The sequence below is a fragment of the Pristis pectinata genome, chromosome 31, assembly GCF_009764475.1.
Source record: "Pristis pectinata isolate sPriPec2 chromosome 31, sPriPec2.1.pri, whole genome shotgun sequence".
Lineage (NCBI taxonomy): Eukaryota > Metazoa > Chordata > Chondrichthyes > Rhinopristiformes > Pristidae > Pristis > Pristis pectinata.
Window position 1 is genome coordinate 8,446,745 of NC_067435.1, and position 23,314 is coordinate 8,470,058.

Below are 23,314 nucleotides of genomic sequence, written 5' to 3' on the forward strand. Positions count from 1 at the left end.
CCCCACAAACCATGATATCTTGTATCCAAAAATCTACCAATTCCTAGCATGAATATTCTTATAATTGACTCACTTCACAGTTCTCTTTGACAGAGAATTACATGAAAGCAAACACTTAAGTGACTGACTGTTTATCCTGAAACCACGCCCCTTAGATCTATATTCCCCTACCAGAGGCAGCATCCTTATGGAATCCATACCGTCAAGGTGCCCAAGATATTACAAGTCACATTGCACTCACCTGTCATTTTTCTAAACCCCAAAGAACAGAGACCCACCCGGCTTATTTCCTCATTTGACAGCTCCCTTAGATTCCCTACGCTATTGCACAGTCTATGCCATATTTTTACAGTTTACACACACACACACACACACACACACACATATATATACATATATATAGATATATATATATATATATATATATATATATATATAAAATATATATTTTTTTAATTTTGCTTTTTGTTTCAGTGAGGAAGTTCACAGACAAACTTCTGCGTCAGTGTTGCGAAGCCGGGATGAAGGAGAACTTCATGCGTTTCAGCTGCAGTAAAAGACAGAGAAGGATAACACTTGGAAAACCATGTGCAGATGCCTTCAGAGAATGTTGCGAGCATGTTCACCAATTTAAGAAGAAGCTTCTCGAAAGCATGATGAGTTTAGCCCGGAGTAAGTATGGGCTTTTTTTCTTGAGGGGAACATCACAGTTGAAGTAAAAGCATGATGTGAAATACTATATTATCTTTTAAGAGTAAAAGTTTTATGAACTTTCTAAATGAGGAAGAAAGTGAAATATCTGCCTTTGACAGGAAGGCAGAGCTATGATGTTGTGTTGGCAACAACGGTGACTACCTCTTGAGATGAGAGTAATCAAAACCAAATCAGTAAAGTAATTTTGACTGATTAATATTGGAAAGTAATTGAACGTTTGTTCAATAGATTTGGTATTTCCTATCTGCTCTGAACAGAATCTATACATCAATATTAGATGTTCCAGTATACTGCAGGGTTTAGAAAAATGAGAGATGATCTCATTCTCAATGTAACTTGATGGCTTCTGCAAAATTGCCTTAAATGTGCATTTTTTTTTCTCTAAAGGTTGAAACTCTCTTGTTCAAATGGGAGTGAGAACAGAGTGTTTGAATGTTATTAGGAGGTAGTTAGAGTCTTGACAAGTAAGGAGGTGAAAAAGTTATTGTGGGTGTAAGGAAATGAGGAGCTGACGTTGAAATCAAAATAGCCATTATCTTATAAACCAAGAGAGCACAGTCAAAGAGCCAAATGTCCACTCCTGCTAATTCTTTGGCCCTATATAAATTATTGCTGTGTGATGGATAAAGCAATGTTTAGTTGTGGTCCCACCAGTGGGAAATTCAGGAGCATATAAGGTCTTCCCTTTTTATGCTTTACTAGTGTGGAGCACAGGAAGGAAACGGGATAAATCTAGGATGGAAGCTGGGTCTCAGGAACACAAGGAAGACAGGCCTGGAAGTCGGGGAGGCAGTTTAGTTGGAAGTTGGGATAGAAAGTAAAAGATTGTTTGAAGGTTAGGCATCAATATGAACTGATCAGGATTAGTGAGGTGGAAGGAGCAGGAGTCAGTTGTGGGCAGAACTAGCTGAGCTGAGCTATGTGATTAGACATTGAGGTTTGGTGGTTCGGGGTGTTATTGGGTGTAAGGAGTGGGGGTCCAGTGGTGGAAGGGTCTGATCAGGTGCTGAGGTGTAGGAGTCAGTGGTTTTAGTGGATGTTGGGGTGGAGATCAAAGTCAAAGTTGAGTTTATTGTCAAATGTTCAAGAACATGCATGCATAGGTGCAATGAAAAATTTGCTTGCAGCAGCATTACAGGCACATGGCATCAGATAATCAATATTCAGAAGAAAAACATTAATTAATTAACAACATAAATTATACAAAATTATACAAGAGAAAACAGAATTAGAATCAAAAAAACAAAACTCCATTGTAGTGCAAAGTGGTCAAAGTGGTCATAGTGTTGCTGTACTGAGGACATGATTAGGGTTGTGCAGTTTGGTTCAAGAACCGAATGGTTGAAGGGACATAGCTGTTTTTGAACCTGGTGGTGCGGGGGATCAGGTTTCCATACCTCCTGCCCAATGGTAGCTGCGAGAAGATGGCATGGCCTGGAATTTGGGGATCTTTGATAGTCGATGTTGCCTTCCTAAGGCAGCACCACATGTAGATCCTACTGATGGTGGGGAGGGTTGTGCCCGTGATGTATTCACAGTTGGGGTTGGGATCAGTGATAGATCGGGGATTTTCAGTTAAGTTAGACTGCAGATTGGTGTTTGGTTGAGAACAACAGGCTTGGTGGGGAGTGGCTGGAGAGTCACTACACAATTCAATGGAGATCTGGGTAAGTGAATTACTTAAAGGGGACTTACTAGTGCTTGCATGTGACTTGCTGACAGAGAAGCCTCTGCAATAAGTGTCCTTTGGACAGCATGAGCCTCTCACATGCAATGAAAATCACAGAAGTGGTACCAGATGAATGTTGCACATTATCCACCGCCGTTGTACATGTCCAAAGTCCTCAACTTTCCTGCCTCGAAAATGGAAAGCGGGGGGATTATCGGACAAGGTGTCAGACATCTACTGGAGGAACACAACGGGTTGAGCAGCATCTTTGGGAGGAAGGGAATTGTCTACATTTTGGATCGAAACCCTGCATCAGTACTGATGCTGCTCAATCTGCTGGGTTCCTCCAGCAGATTGTTCGTGCTCCAGTTTCCAGCATCTGCAGTCTCTTGTATCTCCAAGCTTGTCAGACATTTTGAACTGAGATGATTTTTTTTTTCATTCAGAAGCAGTGAGTCTTTGCAACTTTCTCTTTCAGAGGACACAAAAAAATCAGTTCCTGAGCAAATTCATTTCTGAACAGCAGATAAAGGCAGCAAGACATATGGGGATTGGGCAGGAAAGTGGGTATTGAATGGTAATTGGTAATTAATTGGCAATTGGTTTATTATCGTCACATGTGCTGGCATACAGTGAAAAACTTTGTTTTGCATACCATCCATGCAGATCATTTCAAAACATAAGTACATCAAGGTAGTGCAAAGCAAAAAGCAATAACAGAATGCAGAATATTGTGTTGCTGTTACAGTTACAGAGAAAGTGCAGTGCAGGTAGACAATGGGGTGCAAGTGCCATGATGAGGTAGATTCTGAGATCATGAGTTCATCTTTATTGTACAAGAGGTCGGTTCAGGTCTTATTGCAGGAGCAAGCTCAACACACATTTGCTTCTTACTGAGAAGTTGCTTTGTTACAACAAAGATACTGGTTGGTCACTCCATCAGATCTATGCTGCGTATTCACTGATTTCCCTTCACCTGAGCCTATTGACAGATCCCTCTGTTCGTGTGTCCTTTGTAAGTTTATTGAGCCTTTTCCTAAATTTATATATTTTTCATCATTCATCCTTCTTTGGGAAAAAATTGATTTTCCTGAATTTCCCATTCATTTATTGGTTATAGTCCTGTAATGATGGACCCAAGTTTTGGAGCTTTTAGTTGACTGCATGTTCATTGTGAACTGAGTTGACACAGGGATTGGCTTCCTCTCAGGTTGGATGGGAGTGCACAGGTCAGGAGGTGGCGGTAAAGAAGTCATACGGCATGCTTGCCTTCATTGGTAGGGGTGTTGAGTTTAATAGTAAGGAAGTCATGCTGCAGCTGTATAAAACATTATTCAGACTGCACTTGGAGTATTGTGTGAACTTCTGGTCACCCCATTATAGGAATGGTGTGGAGACTGTGGAAAGGTGCAGAAGAGGTTTACCAGGATGCTGCATTGATTAGAGGGTATGAGCTATAAGGAAAAGTTAGACAAACTTGAGTTGCTCTCCCTCGAGGGTCAGAGACTAAAGGGAGACCTGACAGGTTTTTAAAATTATAAGAGCCATAGATAGGGTAGACAGAAAGAATCTTTTCCCCAGGGTAAAAATGGCAAACACCAGAAGACATACTTTTATGGTTAGAGGGGGAAAACTTAAAGGCAATGTGAGGGGCAAGTTTTTTACACAGAGAGTGGTAGGTGCCTGGAATGGATTACCAGGGGTAGTAATGAAAGGAGGCAATTTGGTGAAGTTTAAGAGGCTTTTAGACAGACAAATTAATATGAAGGGAATGGAAGGATATGGATTATATACAGGAGGAGGATATTTAGTATAAATTGGCATCAAGATAGGCACAATATTATGGGCTGAATGGCCTGCCAACTGCTGTACTGTTCTATATTCTATGTTCTTTTTGGTAGACTTTCTTCCTCCTTGGATAGAGATTGGAAGGTGGCAATAATTACACATGGTTTGACAGTGATTGAATGGGGATCAAAGCAAGATCAGGGCAGGGATGTTGGGTTGTTTGGAGAGATGGTCTGATCATGTAAAGGGGTTATAGGTTTATTTAGGGGCTTGAAAGTTGGTGAAGGGGAAGTGCTCGTGCTCCAGGCCTACATGCCATTTTAGGATAACACCTAGCTGCTCCACAAAGCAGATGTAGTTTCTCTTTAGCTGGTGGTTTTCCCAAAATCTGAGAATTCTATCAGTCTTATTACTGGAAGAGAAAAAAATAAACCTGAGATGTGGGGCAAAACATTTAAAGGATGTAACTTCTCCCTTTTTGGAAATGGCTCTGGCCTAGTTAGATCCAGGTTGGATTCAGGTTTGATATTTTTCTTTCTGAATGGACATACCATTCTTCCCAATTATCATTGAAAATCAGTAAATGTAACTCAAAAAAACAGCAGATGCTGGAAATCTTAAATAAAAACAAAAAATGCTGGAAACAATTTGCAGGTCAGACAGCATCTGTGGAAAGAGAGAGAGAGAGAGAGAGTTAACAGAAAACTCCTTTGATGGAAGGTTTCTGGACCTGAAATGCTATCTATTTCTCTTTCTAAAGGTGCAGAATGTTTCCAGCATTTTCCATTTCTATCTCAGATTTAATTGTTGATTATTCTTCTTGGCATCTACCAAGCAAGGGAGATAGCATAATCCCCTCTGTATTCGTTTACTGGATGTGAGTGTTGTTGGTGGGACCAACATTTTTTGCCTGTCTCAGAATGTCTTTGACCCGTCCATTTCAGTTTGGAGTCAGCAGTACTGCTGTGGGTCTGTGAGCCTAAAAATGTCAGATAGGGTGAGGATGACCGACTTCTTCCCCAGAGAGATTTTAATGAGTTACATGGGTTTTCACAAAATTTGTTAGTTTTGAGGTCACCATTACTCAAACCTGTATTAATTGCAAGGGATCAATTAAGTTGTTCTGATTCTTTTTAATGAAGAAGTTTGCCCCTGTCTGTTCAATCTTTCCTCTCAGTTTTCATGATATTGTTTTTGCACTTTATCCAGTGTATCCATGTTCAGTTTGTAATTTAGATGTGTGCAAGGGTCAACTTGCCATTCGCTCTCCCACTTATTCCCTGCTTCACATAGAGTGAAATTGGTCTTTCATTGGTTCTTCCAGTCTACCTTTTGTTCCTCAGGAAGAGGAGGAATGAAAGAAAGGAATACCCACATTATTTTCTTACAGCAAAATCTAAAAGTTGAAATGGCTTCTCTTTTCCATGAGAAAATCTCAGGACTTAGAAGGGGCTGCAAACAAAAGCCAGGAGTTCATTAAAAGAAGGTTTAGGAAGAGGTGAGTGAGAGCATTCACAGGTACAACACTAGATCTAATTGATCTAATGGATCGTTGTGGCCTTAGTCATAATTAACACAAGACGTCTATGGTGAGAGGAAGATGGCTATAAGTTGCAGACACGGTTCGCCAATACTCGGTCAATGTGCTCAGCTCTTTGTAACTTGCCCATTCTGTTAAAGTAATTCAGCCTTGTCCGGCAATTGGTTGTGTGTGAGATACTTTAGACGGCACTGACTGGCCACTACCTGCACCTGCCGTTGCAATTCTTGGCCAGTGTTGCAGGATTCTAGGAGCATTTACATAGCATGTTGCTGACCTTCAGGTGAGGGTGTTGCAGGAGGTTGTGGGAGGTGGGGGGAGGGGGCAAGGATTTGTTCTGGAAACCCAACGTACGTATTTTGCTGCCAGAGGGACAAAAATTCACACTTTTGCTTTTGCTGCTCAGTTCCAACAATGTACATGTTACAGTCCATCCTACCATGAAGTCATAACTTTTCCCAGGGTTATTAGCAATGCTTAAGTTGGCTTCAGAAACACGAACATCTCTTGGTTGGCAACTGTGAATTTGGTGTGTTATTTTCCCATTTTGAGCAGAAAATGCAAGTTCATAGTTTTCAATGTTTTATTCTTTATCTCCAAGGTTAAATTATATCTAAATCCATAACTTACTCTTTTCCCTTAGGTGCCGATGATGAATATTACACTCCTTATGAGGACATAACAGCCAGGTCTAACTTCCCAGAAAGCTGGCTATGGCAGATGTATACTTTTCCACAAAAACTTGACAGCAATGGGTATTTATCCTGAAATCTTTCACATTTCAGTTAGTGCTTGTTGTTTATACGGCACTACTCAATAAAATTCTCTTTGGATGTTGCCAAGAGTTACACCCAGTAAAGGTTTTTTTTTATTGTTAGCATTTGAATGGAATGTGGTTCATAGAATTAAATTTGCAATTTAGAAAATACAAGTGAAATTTTGCCCATTGCAAGCTCCAGCATACAACAATGAAGAAATTACTTTGATAGACTGTGGGAAAGCTTCCTCGTTTTTTTGTCAGAATAGTACCATGAGGGCAGATGTTACACTTAGCTTTCTAGAGCAGTACTTGAATCCACAACATTCTGACTGAGAAGGAGGAGTGCTTCTCACTGGATCATCGCTGACACAGCACTAGTCTTAGCAGCAGATGCAAAGCTTGGGATTGCACATTCATGAAAAACCTGTTGTGCAGGAAACAATTTCAAATGTACTGATCTTATTGGCATGTAATAATTCAGTGTGGTGGGAATAAAAGAACTGAATAATACTGTCACATATTATCAAAATGAAATCCAGTAAAAAAGAAATCCCCAACCAACTGTCCAAGAAGTTCTATGCCTATAGCCTCATTGGTGTTACTCATTCCTTTGGCCAATAGTAGAGGTAGTTTCTAACAAAAAATCCTTTGCTGAAGGTAGTCAACTCTTAACTAAAGTTAGTGGTTGTTGCAGAAACATATCAAAAATGATAGCATGCCCAGTTTCTAAAGGTACACTGACCCTCATGTGACATGCTATGAGAAGACCGTGGATGGTTCCAGGACATGCTGATTAATGTTTCAATTACTCATTAATGCTTTCAATATCTAAATAGACAAGAGTTGGAGGTAGTAACGTGCAGAAAAATAAAACTATTTGGTATTCTGTGTCCACAGGATCAACTTAGTAAGTTCTCATTTAAGATTTTCATGACCACTGTGCACTTTAAACCACAAAAAGCAACAGGTTGACTGTATGTGTCAAAATGAGTTTAATAGACAAAACAGCAAGATACTGCAGGAACTCAGCAGGTCAGGCAGTATCCATGGTGCTGCCTGACCTACTGAGTTCCTTCAGCATCTTGTTGTTTTTTTCATCTAGATTTCAGCATCTGCAGTCCTTTGATTCTCGAGTTTAATAGACATTTTCTTTCACTTAAACAGCCATGCATCAATGGAGATAGCTCAATACCTTAAAGACTCGATCACTACTTGGGAAATACAAGCTGTCAGTGTGTCTCCAAAAGAAGGCAAGATTTTTATGGATTGTTTATGGAATTGTTTTATGGAATGTTGAAATCAATTGCTACATAACATATCAAAGGGCACCAATAGGCAAGGCTTTGATCAAATATTTAGTATTCTCTTTCTTTCTACATCTGGAAGTTGTGGGAGTGGAGATCTGGAACAACCAGAGCTCTAAAGACAGAAGAAAATTGTCTCCACCTGTTTACTTTGACTGAAGAGTAAAAATGTGCTGATCATTGATAAAATTCTGCAATGCCATTGGAGAGTATAGTCTGGAAGAGAAAAAGGCATAAAAGATGCAGGTTCAATTTTGTATAAAAATAAAATATTCCAGAGGCCAAAAATCTGAAATGGAAACAGAAAATGCTGGAAATATTTAGTAGGCCAGGCAATATCTATGGAAAGAGAAAAAAATGTTTTGGATGAGGACCTTTCATCAGGACTGGGAAAAGTTAGAGATAAAACAAACTTTAAAATGCAGGGAAAAGGGAAAGAAGAGAGCAATAGAAAAGGCTAGAAGACAGAAGAGGTGAAATGACAAAGGGCACAATGGCTTAAGGAAAAAGGGAATGGATAAATTGTGCTGGTATCTGATGGACCTTTTTTAGTCAGGACTTTCTTGATCTGTTATAATCTATCAATGAAATTGTTCACAGGAAGAAATTAATTCCTTGTAAGTCGGTCCATCCATTTATTTCTGTCAGGACATCTGATTGTGTCAAACTGTCACATTTAAATGTTAAAGCATTGAGATCTGTAATGGAGTTCCTATTGGCAGAATATTCCATCATAATATTGAAATTACATTATAGGTGCTTTCATGAATGTTATCACTATTATATTACTTCACTGGGTCACAATCACCAGAAGAAAATTAAGGAGAAATAAATTTCTGTCTGTCATAGAAGGTTTATGTGCTGTTAAAAAGAATAGAGCTTCTTGTTTTAGGCGGAAGCCAGAGGGAGGCAGAGTTAGTGGTTGGAATATTTTCTTGGTAAGAACAATCTAGATAGGACATAGGTGCACTGCTGTGGGAAATCATTGAGAATCAGAGGAGGTCTGTATTGTAGTCAAGAAGATTCTAATTATCAAGGTATAAATTGGACTTGTTATGTTTCCAGCTGTAGGTTTTCTAAAATTATTTATGATATATCAGCTGAGAGAATTCCTCATCAATGATTTTGGACAGTGTCATCAAAAGTGATACTTGCTATTTATTCCAGCTGTAATATATCAATTGAATTGAAAAAAAACAATGACCACAGTGGGATCTGAGCTCCCAATTATTTATTGGTCCAAGCCTCCGACCATTATGCTACCAAACCTCACCAGCCATCTCTAATTTGAAGAAGAAACCTTGTAGAATGTGAATGGTCATTTGAGTAACATAACACTCTCACAATTGTTAAGGTTTCTACTTCAAGTCAAAAATGATTTGTTATTCATCATTGGCAGAGTGGTCAATTTAAAACTGTATCTATTCATGGGAATGTGAGAGTCACTCTTTCAAAACACTGGGATAAACTGTGAAGGAAATGAAATTTATCATCTTTTTCAGCTTTGGAAGTAATTTGGTTTCTCTGTGAAATCTAACATCAGTGGGTTACTGTTTTTCCAAAAATGAATGGGTGCCTATTCTGAATTTTAACTATTTTCTTCATGCAGGAGTGTGCATTGCTCAACCCTACGAATTGACAGTAATGAAAAACTTTTTCATTGACCTTCGAATTCCTTACTCAGTTGTCCGCAATGAACAAGTGGAAATCAGAGCAATCCTCTACAATTATCATGATGATGAAATTAAAGTAAGTTTGGCAACATGCTTGGCTTCTTTACTTGGAATAACTCCAAAAATCTATCAGATATCTGAATGTCTTTAGTCTCAAGGAGATCAGTGTTTCTCTTGCAATGAATGTAACATTGCACAATGAGTTGCTGAAGAACTTAATTGAATTTGTGTTGCATCTGCAGTGTAATTGGATAAAAAAGAGTTACAGAGAAGAGATCAGAAGTTGAAAATGAAGAGGCAAAATATTTAATAGTTTTCTGCAAGGTTATATAGATGTTGTTCATTGGTGAGGTGCAGGGCACGATGGATGTGCAAGAGAGGAAAGCTCAGTGATACACACTTTCACAAGGCTGTAGGGCTGCGGAGAGAACAGATGAGAGGGTGAAGGGCATGAAGGGATTTTAACAAGAGAACTCTGACTTAGAATCCATGTGAAATTGGGAGGTTGCAGGTCCAACCTGCATTGTGCAGGTCCAATGCAAGTCACTAAAAAGAACAAGTCTTGCTGCGGTATTGAATATGTTAAGTAGAAATGAAGGATAGAGAGTAACAGGCTGGCCAGGGAAGGTTAAAATAGTTGAGGAGGCTAGTAATACAATTCAAGAAGGTATGGACGTTCTCATGAAATGAAATGGACAGACAGATGGTCAATGAAAGTTGACGTTGAAAAATGTGAAATGGGTTGACAGAATCCATTCTAGTTAAGAAGCAAAATGTGTATAAAGATAACACTGTAGATATTATATGGAACTCCAAATAGTGAGAGGGAGATGGAGAGGGAAATCTTAAGGAAAATGCCAAAGGATGGAGATTTTGGGGGACTTCAATCAATATTACACCATTTGGTATTTGGATAACTGGAATAGAGAGAAGGAATTCTTGAAATGTGTTTCGGTGATCTTTCGAGCCCATATTGTTTTAGCCCATGGGAGCTTACTATGTGTAAATAGTTTGTCACTTTTTTGACATTACAACAGTGACCACATCTTGAAAGTAATATAGTGCCTGTAAAGGGCTTTGGGACATGTGTTTGCTTATTAAAGTGTCTTTTAAAAATAATCATTGTGTATTTTGGGGGAAATTAGAGTTACATGCTAGAGTCCCTGTGTGAAGACCTTAGGTGCTGAACCATGGCTTCTATAGTCACAGGGCTCAAATCTCCAGATGGGACCTTGGGTACTGTAGATCTAGGTGCTGTTCTTAGATGCAGGAGCCACTGTGAAAAGGATATCTTCAGTTAGTGGACCCCTCAACTGCTGGGTAGTTGCTTGCACGATGGAATCCCTGCTTGCTAGTTTCCCAAAGTGTTCTGTAACTTTAACGGTGCAATACGAATTTAAAGGTTTTTGAAAAGTTAAGCCAACACAGCATGTCCTTTGAACTAGCTGAGTGACAAGAGGAATATGAAGCCTTTGTATTGGCTTCTAACGCCAGTATTGAGTCTGAAGTTCACCTTGCATGCCACACATCATTACATGCTATTATGTAAATTTCAGGCCGACAAGTTAACAGAATCCATAAAATAGGATCAGGTCATGCACCTGTTTGAACATGCTCTGCCGATCCCCTAGCTCAACTGGATCTTGGAGTCACAGAGAGATACATCAGAGAAACAGGCCTTTGGCCCACAGAGTCTGTGCCAACAATCAAACACCCATCTAATCCGACATTAATCCCTTTTATTTTCTCCCCACATTCTTATCAACTCCTCCCAGATTCAACCACATATCTACACACTGAGGGCAATTTACCATGGCCAATTAACCTACCAACTTGCATGTCTTTGTGCTGTGGGAGGAAACCTGAGTCCCCAGGGTAAGCCTCTGCAATCACAGGGAGAACGTAAAAACTCCACACAGACAACAACCGATGTCAAGATTGATCCTGGGTATCTGGCAGTGTGAGGCAGCATCTCTGCAAGCTATGCTTCATGCCACCCTATCTGATTTCCACCATTGTATTCCAAAAATCTGCCTGCTGAACCCAGATTTCAGTCTAATGAACCTGCATCAGAACAGTTTAGTTTGTTACTTGCTTGAGATCATTACAAATTGAAAATAGATCTTTTAATGTCAATTATCTGTCATTAAACTATTATTACCGCTGCTCTGTTCACAACTTTTAAATATAATTTAATGTTATATAAGATAAGATCTTTATTAGGCACATGTACATCGAAACACACAGTGAAATACAGCTTTTGCGTAGTGATTTTGGGGGGCAGCCCGCAAGTGTTGCCACGCTTCTGGCGCCAACAAAGCATGCCCACAACTTCCTAACCTGTCCGTCTTTGGAATGTGGGAGGAAACCGGAGCACCCAGAGGAAACCCACACAGACACGGGGAGAACATACAAACTCCTTACAAACAGTGGCCGGATTTGAACCCGGGTCTCTGGTGCTGTAAAGCATTATGCTAGCCACTATGCTACCGTGCCTGCCACATATATAACAATGTTTCTCTGCCATCAGATTGCTGGACGGTCCATGCACCCATGAACACTACCTTGTTATTCCTCTTTTGCACTATTTATTTTGTGACTAAAAGTAAATTTATGTCTTTGTTTCTTGCATTGTACTGCTGCCACAAAACATCATATTTAATGACATATGTCAGTGATAATAACCCTGATTCTGATTCTGATGCTGATTCTGGTAATTACATGGGCGGCCTTCACCTCTCAAGACAACCCAATGTGCTTTATATTGCTTTACATTATATACTGTTTGAAGTTTAGTCACCATTGAAGTGTAGAACACACAGGAGCCTTGTGTGCACAGCAAGATCCCACATATTACAAAGTGGGAATGGACAGATAAATTCCGTTAGTGATGTTGTTTCAATGAGAAATTGGTTCCAGAAGTGTCCTGCATTTCTTCAAACTCATGGCAAAGGTATCCCTTACCAAGGACAGATGATACCTTCATTTAATGCAGACATGTGTGAGGTGTTGCATTCTGGAAGGACAAATCAAGGGAGGACATACACAGTAAATGGTAGGGCACTGAGGAGTGCAGAGGAACAAAGGGATCTGGGAGTTCAGATACATAATTCCCTGAAAGTGGCATCGCAGGTAGACAGGGTTGTAAAGAAGGCATTTGGCATCCTGGCATTCTTAAATCAAAGTATTGAGTATAGGAGTTAGAATGTTTTGGTGAGGTTGTATAAGTCATTGGTGAGACCAAATTTGGAATATCGTGTGCAGTTCTGGTCGCCGAACTACAGGAAGGATGTCAGTAAGATTGAAAGAGTGCAGAGGAGATTTACTAGAATGTTGCCGGGTCTTCAGGAGTTGAGTTACAGGGAAAGACTGAGCATGTTAGGACTTTATTCCTTGGAGCGGAGAAGAATGAGGGGAGATTTGATAGAGGTTTACAAAATGATGAGGGGCATAGACAGAGTTAATGCAAGTAGACTCTTTCCACCTAGATTAGGAGAGATAAGTACGAGAGGACATGGCTTTAGGGTGAAAGGGGAAAGGTTTAGGGGGAACATTAGAGGGAACTTCTTCACTCAAAGAGTGGTGGGAGTGTGGAACTGGCTGCCATCTGATGTAGTAAATGAGGGCTCGCTCTTAACTTTTAAGAGTAAATTGGATAGATACATGGACGAGGGAGGTCTGGACGGGTATGGGCTGGGGGCAGGTAAATGGGACTAGCAGAATAATGTTTCAGCACAGACTAGAAGGGCCGAATGTCCTGTTTTCTGTGCTGTAGTTTTCTATGGTTCTATGGTTCTATCTGAAAAGAGGGTCTTTCACTACACAGTGCTCCCTCATAATACGACTGAGATGAGATTATTTGTTACATGATCTGCTATTACAGTTTAGTTGCTCTTTAAATTACAGGTTCGTGTGGAGTTTCCTTACAATGAGAACCTGTGCAGCAATGCAAAACCAACAAGGCGATACTTTGTTTCAGTCACTATTCCTGCAAAATCATCCACTGCGGTGCCTTATGTTATAGTTCCACTAACAGTTGGAGAAATAGCGATCGAAGTCAAGGCCTCAGTTTTGAATGTATTTGTGACTGACGGAGTGAGAAAGTCCCTCCGAGTGGTGGTAAGTTCAATATAGTTAAACTTCCAAGGTCCAGGAATATAAGTGATTGTAAAAGATTAGTTTCACCTCAGGTCAGACATCGGAAATAGAACTGAACTGCTGGCAGAGAACTTTGGATTGTTCAGAATACGAGTTTTGAAAGGTGTAAACTTGAACATTTGATAGTATTCTTGGGAATATATTTTCAGGAATTTGAGGAGTAGCGATTGGGCAGAGGGATAATCCAGCAGTTGCCAAGGTTCCTGTTTTAATTCACTGGCAGTGAATTTATTTCCAGCCACTGATGATGAAGCAATGGTGATAGATTTCTAAGTCAGATGATGTGGAACCTGCAGGAAATGGTGCACCTGTGTGCCTGCTGCCAGTGTCCTGCGCAGCAGAGGAGAATGGTTTTGAAGGGGATATTGAAGGGGATCTTTCATCAGAAGTGATGGTGAATTCTGAGTTCTCCCACACTTATAATTAAAGGTGTATTACATGGAGGGTGGCAGAGAGTGCAGAAGATTTACAAATAATATGTTTATATAAACTCTTATAGTAACTTAAGCAGTCTAAACCCAGAAGAAACCAGACCTTAGTAAACTCACTGTATTGTTTCTTTCTACAGCCAGAAGGAGTTAAAGTGGAACTCCCAGTGGATACTCACAATTTGGAACCTAAAGGTAAGATTCTACCATGTCACTAACCCTCATAATATGCAGTTGTCAGCAACAGCATCTTCTATTTAAGTTGTGCCTTAAGCAGGCTTTACCAGAGTATTAACAAACTACATTTGACACTGAGACACAAAGACGATATGAGGGCAAATGACCAAGAATTTAATCAGAACGGCTAGAAACAGAAACTGCAGCAAATGTTCAGGCGGCATCTGTGGAGAGAGAAACGGAGTTGACAGTTCAGGTCGGTAACCTTTCATGACCATGAGGAAAAGGTAGAGAGAAGCAGGATTTAAGATGCAGAGTAAAGAGGGAATGAAAGGGATGAACAAAAGGAAATGTTCTGTAATGGGGTGGAAGACAGGAGGGGTTAGAGGACGAAGGGAGTGATGATTCAACCTTACAAAATTTGAGAGCAGACATACAGCAGAATAATTATCTGAAATTACCAAATGGAAAAGGATGAAATGGAGGAAAACTGAAATACAGATGCCAGAAATGATAAATATCTGAAATTGTAAAGCTCAGTGTCGAGTTCAGAAAACTATGTTAATTCAGACTATGTTGTAACGTGATGTTCATTGAATTTGGTTGCAATATGTAGACGACTAAGAGCAAATAGTTTAACAGGAATGTGACAGTGAATGGACGTGACAGGGAATTGGAAACTCAGGGTGGCTTTTACGAATGGAACAAAGCTGGTCACTGAATCTGTGATTGGCCTCTCCACTGTGGATCAGTGTTGGTGCATGAGGTAGAGAGCTTCCTGCAACAAAAATGAAAAGGCAGTGAAGTTTGTGGGGGTGCTGAGCAATTCCAGAGTTTTGGAAGTTGAAGGCATAGTCAGCAGCGCAGGAATATACGTGAGGTGAAAATTGGAGATATGCAGAAATCACAGGGTAGGTAAATTGATAAAGTGGTTTATTATTGTCACATGTACCGAGGTGCAGTGAAAATCTTTGTTCTGCATGCCATCCATACAGATCATTTCATTATAACAGCGCGTTGAAATAGCACAAGGGAAAGCAATAGCAGAATGCAGAATAGAGTGTTACAATCAAGGAGAAAGTGCAGTGCAGGCAGGCAATAAGGTGCAAGGCCATGATGAGGTAGAATGTGAGGTCAAGAGTCCATCTTATCGTACTAGGGGACTGTTTAATAATCTTACAACAGCGGGATAGAAACTATCCTTGAGCCTGGTGGTACGTGCTTTCAGGCTTTTGTATCTTCTGTCTGATGGTAGAGGGGAGAAAAGAGAATGTCTGGGTGGGTGGGGTCTTTGATTATGTTGGCTGTTTCACCGAAGCATTGAGAAGTGTAGACGGTGTCTATGGAGGGGAGGCTGGTCTCCATGATGTGCAGAGCTGTGTCCACAATTCTCTGCAGTTTCTTACAGTTTCAGGCAGAGCAGTTGTTGTACCAAGCTGTGATGCTTCTGGATAGGATGTTTTCTATGGTGCATTGATAAAAATTAGTGAGGGCCAAAGGGGACATGCTAAATATCCTTAGCCTCCTGAGGAAGTAGTGATGCTGGTGTACTTTCTGCAGGCATAAGGAAGGATGTGACCATGGATGGCTTTTGTGCTCCATTAAAGTTGACTGCAGTGGAACAGTAACTCCTAGTGCATGTGGATCTGCCTCCTTGTCTTTCTCTGTGGGCATGGTGTGGAGTTTATTCCAAGCAGCAATAGGAATTAGATAATATCAGCCAGTGTGTTGTGTGGACAAGGATCACTTCGATTGTTGATGCATTTTACTGAGGTCATCCTAGACATTGCAGCAATGTGACACTCATCCACTGTGACTTCAGTAAAATAAATTGGAAGCTGAGAGCATTAAAGCATTCATTGAGCATCCCAGGAAAAATTCAGTTACCAAAGTGGATACTCCAACAGGGTCACGTAAAAAGTTATAAAAAAGAAATAAGGAAGCAGTTAAAATAAATATCTGAAATATTTTCTTGCAACAACAGGCCATTTTGCCCATCTGGTCGTTGCTTGGTTCATGCTCCACCTGAGACCCCCTCCATCCCTCCAATCTAACCCATTAACTCCTACCAGTGTAATCTGTGCCTTTCTCTCTCATTTACCTTTCCATTGCATGCATTTAACCTGTTTGCAGTAACTCTGTGAACAGCCAGTTTCACATTCTCACTGCAGTGAATAGAAATATTTCTGCTGTATTCCCTGTGGAATTTACAAATCACGATCTTATATTTTTAGCCGTTTTGGAGTTCATCAGAAGTGGAATCTTCTTATCCACATTACCGAACATCTCTCCAGTCACTCTTTCTTTTCCAGAGGAGAATAAAAGCAACAATTTGCACAACCTTTCTTTAACGATGGATACTCTCAGTTCGGCCCTCATCCTTATGCCTCATTTTTGTATCCTCTCCAATGATTCTATGTCCTCCATGAGGTAAAGACCAGAACTGTACACAGTACTGTTATCCAGTTAAAGCAAGATTCTGAATGTTGAGTCTAACTTTTCTGCTTCATTTTTTATGTCATAAATAATTTTTCAACTTCCATCTAGGGATTTCTGATCTTACACCACAAAGGGGAGAAAAGAAAGTTCAACCAACTTCAGTTTACCTTATTTGAGTTATCTTGTGAATACTTGAGATGAACTAAAGTACTGGAATTCTGTAAACTGCAGGAGGGTTGGTAACTTCGTTAGGAAGACAACAAAGGTGATTTTAAAAGACTTAGAAAAGACACAAACAAATAATTAACAGGAAAATAAGTAAAAAGAGGAGTAGGAGCAGGAGTAGCCCCTCAACTCAGCCCCTCAAACCTGCCCGCCATCTATCATGGCTGATCTGCCCCGACCTTCATCTTCTCTTCTGTGCTGGTTCCCACAGTTCTTGACTCTCTGATCTTTCAAAAATCTATCTACTTCCCCTTGAAATGCTCCCAATCATCTTGCCTCCACAACCATCCAGGGTAGAGAATTCTGGAAATTTACCACCCTCTGTGAGAAGTAAAGATTAGAAGCTTTTTATTAATTTACAGAGTACGGGCATGATCGGCAAAGTCAGTATTCATTGCATTCCTTATTGCCCTCGAGAAGCATTGGTAAGTCACCTTGAACTGCTGCAGTCCTTCTGATGAAGATACTTCCAAGTGTTGTAAGGCTAGGAATTCTAAGATTTGGAGCCAGTGATAATGAAAGAAAATCTGTACGTTTCAAATTAGGATGGTGTGTGAGTTGGGGAGGATATGGCAGTGTATTGAGAATATATTATGAATAAATAAATATATTCTTCCTTCAACTTAGGTAAAGTCCAAAAGTTTGATGTTTCTATAGAAGCCCCCGATGACATGGTTCCGAATACAGAACCATTGACATTCATCAGCGCTCAAGGTAAGTTGTTTATGGTGATAGACTCAGTCCTGTAGGAACTGAAGAGACAAATATATTTCTGAATCTCGTCTGATCTGTTCATGCTGGAGCACTCAGTGTTGCCGTAATTGTACCTTCCATCTCAAACATAATATAAAAACAGCACTTGAACAGAGATTAAAAAATGGAGAGGAAGTTTACAAGATTGTCCTTCCACAGGTTAAAATTATTGTCCATCAAACTCAAATGATGCACACGTTGGCATTTTTCTCTTTATTCTGATTGGAATATGGTTCTGTAACAGACTGCTTTTACTTTTCCTCCTCTCAGTGACTTCTCTCTACTTCTTAATTTAAAATTAGATCTTTAAGCACCATTGTGGTAGTTAGGATACATTTTTCACCCGTTCTCATTCTGGCTTGAAATCTATCATGTAATTATCTTGTAGTGAAGCAAAGATGAATTCTTATGGGATGAAAGATCCCAGAATGATGTTTTACATTTCCTGGGTATACATTCCAGGTACGTAGCTCAGAAAAATATTCATTGCATGTGTAACAAGGCCTTTGATAAGGGCTCACATGGTAGGCTGGTCTGGGAGGCTGGAACACATGGGATCCAGAGTGAGCTGGCCAATTGGATACAAAATTGGCTTGCTGGTAGGAGTCAGAGTGTGGTAGTGGAGGGTTGTTTTTCAGATTGGAGGCCTGTGGCTAGTGGTGTGCTGCAGGGATCTGTGCTGGGTCCACTGTTGTTTTTTCATCTATATTAATGATTTGGATCAGAATGTAGTTGGCATAGTTAGTAAGTTTGCAGATGACACCAAAATTGGTGGTGAAGAAGGTTACATAAGGTTACAACAGGATGTAGATCAACTGGGGAAGTGGGCCAAGGAATGGCAGATGGAATTAAACTCAGGCAAGTGCGAAGTGTTGCACTTTGGTAAGTTAAAGCAGGACAGGATTTGCACAGTAAATAGCAGGGCTCTGGAGAGTGTTGTCAGAGAGAGAGAACTATGAGTACAAATAAATAGTTCCCTGAAAGTGACGACACATGTAGACAGGGTGGTGAAGAAGTCGTTTGGCGCATTTGCTTTCATTGGTCAGGGCACTGAGTACAGCAGTTCGGTCATGATGTTACAGCTGTATAAGATGTTGGTGAGACCACACTTGGAGTATTGAGTGGCAGTTGTGGTCACCGAGCTCCAAGAAGGATGTCATTAAGCTGGAAAGGTTGCAGAAAAGATATAGAAGGATGTTACCAGAACTGGAGAGCTTGAGTTATAAGGAGACACTAGATACGTTGGGAGTGTTTTCCCTGGAGCGTAGGAAGCTGATGGGTAATCCTTCGGGTCATAGAGTCACAGAGCTATACAGCACAGAAAACAGGCCCTTCTCGTCCTGGCTGACAAAGTTACCTGACTGAGCTGGTCCCATTTGCCTGTGTTCAGCCATTATAACTCTAAATCTTTCTTATTCATGTACCTGTCCAAATAAATTTTAAATGTTGTAATTTTACCCGTCTCTACTAATTCCTCTGGCAGCTTGTTCCTTATATGCACCATTGTCTATGTGATGAACTTGCCCCTCTGGTCCCTTTTAAGTTTCTCCCTTCTCACTTTAAACCTATGCCCTCTAGCTTTGGACTCCCTTACCCCGGGGAAAAGACTGTGATTATTCACTTTATCTCTGCTCCTCATGATTTCATATAGCTGTGTAAGGTCACCCCTCAGCCTCCTACACTCCAGAGAAAATGTCCCAGCCTATCTAGTCTCTCCATATAACTCAGAACCTCCAGTCCCATTAACATCCTCGTAACCCTGTTTTGTACCCTTTCCAATTTAATGACATCACTCCTATCGCAGGGCGACCAGAACTGTACGCCGTAATCCAAATGTAGCCTTACCAACATCTTGTACAGCTGCACTCAATATCCTGACCGATGAAGGCAAGTGTGCCAAACACCTTTTTCACCACCCTGTCTACTGGTGTCACCACTTTCAAGGAAATATGTATCTGCATATCTACAGCACTCCCCAGGGCCCTATCATTTACTGTGTAAATTCTACGCTGGTTTGAGATAAAGAAGTATTTAAAAACATATGGACATAGATGAGGTGAATGGTCACAGTCGTTTGCTCAGGTTAGGAGAGTCTAATACTGGAGGGCATAGGTTAAACATAAGAGGGAAAAGACTTAAAGGGAACATGGGGGACTACTTTTTCCTACAGAGGGTGGTGTGTATATGGAATTGGCTGCTAGAGGAAGTGGTGGAGACAGGTAAAATTACATTGTTTAAAACATACTTAGGCAGGTACATGGATGGGAAAGGTTTAGAGGGCCAAATGCAAGCAAATGGGACCAGCTCAGATAGGCAACTCAATCGGCCTGGACATTTTGGCTGAAGGGTCTGTTTCCATGTGGTGTAACTCTGTGACTCATAAGAATAAATGTTCTGCTTCATGCTTTGCATTGAAAACTACCAATTAACACTTTACTTGACTAACCATCAAGCACTTAGCAGTGCAGATGTATAGAGTGACCTTGGGTTGCAGTTCCATATCTCCTGAAAGTGGCAACGCAGGTTGATAGGGCAATGAGAAAAGCATTTGGTATGCTTGCCTTCATAAGCCGTAGAACGACATGTCGAAGTTGTACCAAAGATGAGTTAGATTGCACTTGGAGTTTTGAGTACTGGCCACCATAATCCAGGAAGGATGTGGAGCAATAGAGTGAATGCAGAAGATATTTACCAGGATGTTGCCTGGAATGGCGGGGGTGGGTGGGGGGCTGTAGTTTTAAGGCTGGGTTTATTCTCACTAGAATGTAGGAGGCCGAGGAGTGATCCAATGGTCGATTACAAAAATAAGAGGGGCACAAATAGGATAGATAGTCAGAATCCTTACTCCCAGGGTAGGGGTGTCTGAAGCTAGAGGGCACTGGATTAATGTGAGACGGGAGAAATTTCTATTTATGATGGGTAAGCTTTACACGCACAGGATGGTTTATATTTGGAATGAGCTGGCAGAGGAAGTAGATATTATTACAATGTTTAAGAAGTCATTTAGACAGGTAGTTGAACAGGCAAGTTGTGGGATATGAGCCAACTGCAGGTAAATGGGATTAGCGCAGATAGGCATCATGGTCAGCATGGATGAGGTGGGGTTTAAGTGTCTGTTTCTATGATTCAATGATTTATGAGGTTTTGAGCATTTTCTCTCTAGCCCATTGTCAATACCCAACTCGTTGTAAGGTACTGACAAAATCTGACAAGATGTTTCCTGGACTGTTTCAATGTAAGTTTGTTCTTTCAACACATCCTTGTTTTAGTTGGCAGTTTGAGGCACTGATGGGCATTTGACATTATACAAATGATTCACATCTCTTCAAAAACCAACTAGTTTCTAGGTACTTTTGCAAATTTCTGAAGTAATTTTATTTAAATTATGTGCTTATGAAATACATCAGCATGGACATTGTTGTGACCTGATCTATACACAGTCCTTCAGCTTTGGCCTGGCTGATATTTCAGATTGTTTTGATAAAGCTTTAATGAAAACAGAGATTTTCCATGTTATCTTATGAGATAGAAGGACGTCATTTCAGCACAGAGAATCTATGCTGGCTCACAGAGCAATCCCTTTCCCCCAATAATTTTCCACTTAACTTATTCTTGCCACATTCCCTATAATTCCACAACCCACGCACACACTGGGGGCAACTTACAGTAGCCAATTAATCCTCCAACCTGCATATCTTTGGGATGTGGGAGGAAACTAGAGCACCCGAGGCAAACCCATATTGTCACAGGGAGAAAATACAAACTCCACAGACACAGTGCTGAGGATATCTTCTATGACCTGGCTGTTCAAGATTTCTTTATTAATCACATGTACACGGAATCACATGGTGAAATGCACCTTTGCGTAGAATGTTCTGGGGGCAGCCCGCAGGTGTCGCCACACTTCCAGTGCCAACGTAGCATGCCCACTAACCCATACGTCTTTGGAACATGGGAGGAAACCGGAGCACCCGGAGGAAACCCATGCAGTCACAAGGAGAACGTACAAACTCCTTACAGATAGCAGCCGGAATTGAACCCGGGTCACTGGTGCTGTAATACTCTTACGCTAACCGCTACACTGCCGTGCCTGCTCATTAATTTCTATTTCCTTTCAAATCTTCATTAGATGTTGCATGTTCTTTTTGATAAGACAATCCTGTTTTTCCACTAACATTCCTTGATCTTTCACAAAGTATAGAAAGAAATCAGAGTTTGATCAGTAGAAAACTTTTGGGGGTGTGTAATCAGAGGACAGTTTGGCGGGCCAAGAAATGTTTTTTATTGCTGCAACTTTTGTGATCTGTAACACACTGCTTTTGTAAGCAGACATATGACCTTGTAAACGCTGTTGCAGTGATCAACACGGTCACTTGATTTAGTTTGTTGTTTTATATTTTTCCAGAGATTTCTTACATAGTCTCCATGAAAGCAGCAAACAAATCAGTCTGCAAATTCTTGTCATCCTGAGTTTCATGTACTTATTTACTTGAAATAAAGTAAATTTCTCTTTGTTACCAATCGTAGTATGTTTTGTTTTACTTCAGGAATCAACATCACCTGAAAAAGTGCTAGAAACAGATTCAACAAGAACTTTAAGAGAAGGACAGATATTTGAGACTGATGGGGAATCTCTTGCTCCAAATTACCACCTCCTATACTCTGCTTTTGCATCATTCTATAACAAGAATATAAATGGAGATGTTAACAAACATAATCTTGTTAAACGTGCCCTACCTCCCTAAAAAAGTCATGTTTATTATACTACTGAAGGGAAGAGTTTCTCAAAGATTCATTAACATTTTGTTGTATCTTATTCTTTTAGAAAATGTATGGATTGTGGAATTACAGAATGGTACAGTACAGATGGAGATTATTGGCCCATTGTCTTTGTGCCACATCCTAGATAGAGCTATCCAATTAACCTTAATCAAAAAACCTGCATTTACACATTGTCTCTATACTTTTCCCTTCAATTATTTAACCAGTTCCCTTTTGAACACTCTTGAGCAATGCCTTCCTCATCACAACGATCCACCATATAAAATTGGAGTAACTTCCAAGTTGCTTCCTCAAAAATTTATTTCCAAGAGAATGAAAGAGATTAGATTTCTATGTCTAAATGCATGGAATTACTTTTGAGATTTGGTGGTACTCCATCAATTATATCTAGCCTTGTAAGGGTATATTTGGATATTTGAAAGGATACTCTTTATTTTATCAATGAAACAGGAAATCTTTTGGCTGAAACAATTGAAAATGTCATCGAAGCATCGAATCTGAAACATCTAATCAGAGTTCCGACTGGATGTGGTGAGCAGAACCTGGCGTCAATGACCCCAGTGTTGATTGTTACAACGTACCTGGACAGAACCAATCAGTGGACAAAGTTGGGAGTGAACCTCAGAGAAACTGCAGTGAAGAATATTCAACAAGGTACACAGCACCTCTGTGTTATGTACATTGTTTAATGTGAAAAGCATTTTTGAAAGAAATGGTATATAAACAGTTCGAAAGTTGATGTATGACCACAGATGTTCCTTTCGATCTTCATACTGGAGGTTACGTTGTGCGTCAGGGCAACAATGCTTCATCTTAAATGTTGATAAAAGCAAAAGATTGTGGTCATGTGGATTCACCAAAGGCTGACACTGAAAGGTACTTGGACATTAAAGAAATGAAGGGA

The 23,314-nt window shown here is 40.3% G+C and overlaps 1 protein-coding gene across 1 annotated transcript in view; it reads left to right on the forward strand.

Moving 5' to 3' along the window:
* The window catches only part of LOC127585093 (complement C3-like), an 88,952-nt gene that overhangs the window by 33,163 nt on the left and 32,475 nt on the right, over positions 1-23,314 (forward strand). Inside the window, exons 17-24 of the mRNA XM_052042287.1 lie at positions 475-672; positions 6,355-6,466; positions 7,636-7,721; positions 9,385-9,524; positions 13,355-13,567; positions 14,175-14,229; positions 17,503-17,589; positions 22,861-23,064. Coding sequence (XP_051898247.1) covers positions 475-672; positions 6,355-6,466; positions 7,636-7,721; positions 9,385-9,524; positions 13,355-13,567; positions 14,175-14,229; positions 17,503-17,589; positions 22,861-23,064 — 1,095 coding nt within the window. The remainder of the gene's footprint in view (positions 1-474; positions 673-6,354; positions 6,467-7,635; positions 7,722-9,384; positions 9,525-13,354; positions 13,568-14,174; positions 14,230-17,502; positions 17,590-22,860; positions 23,065-23,314) is intronic.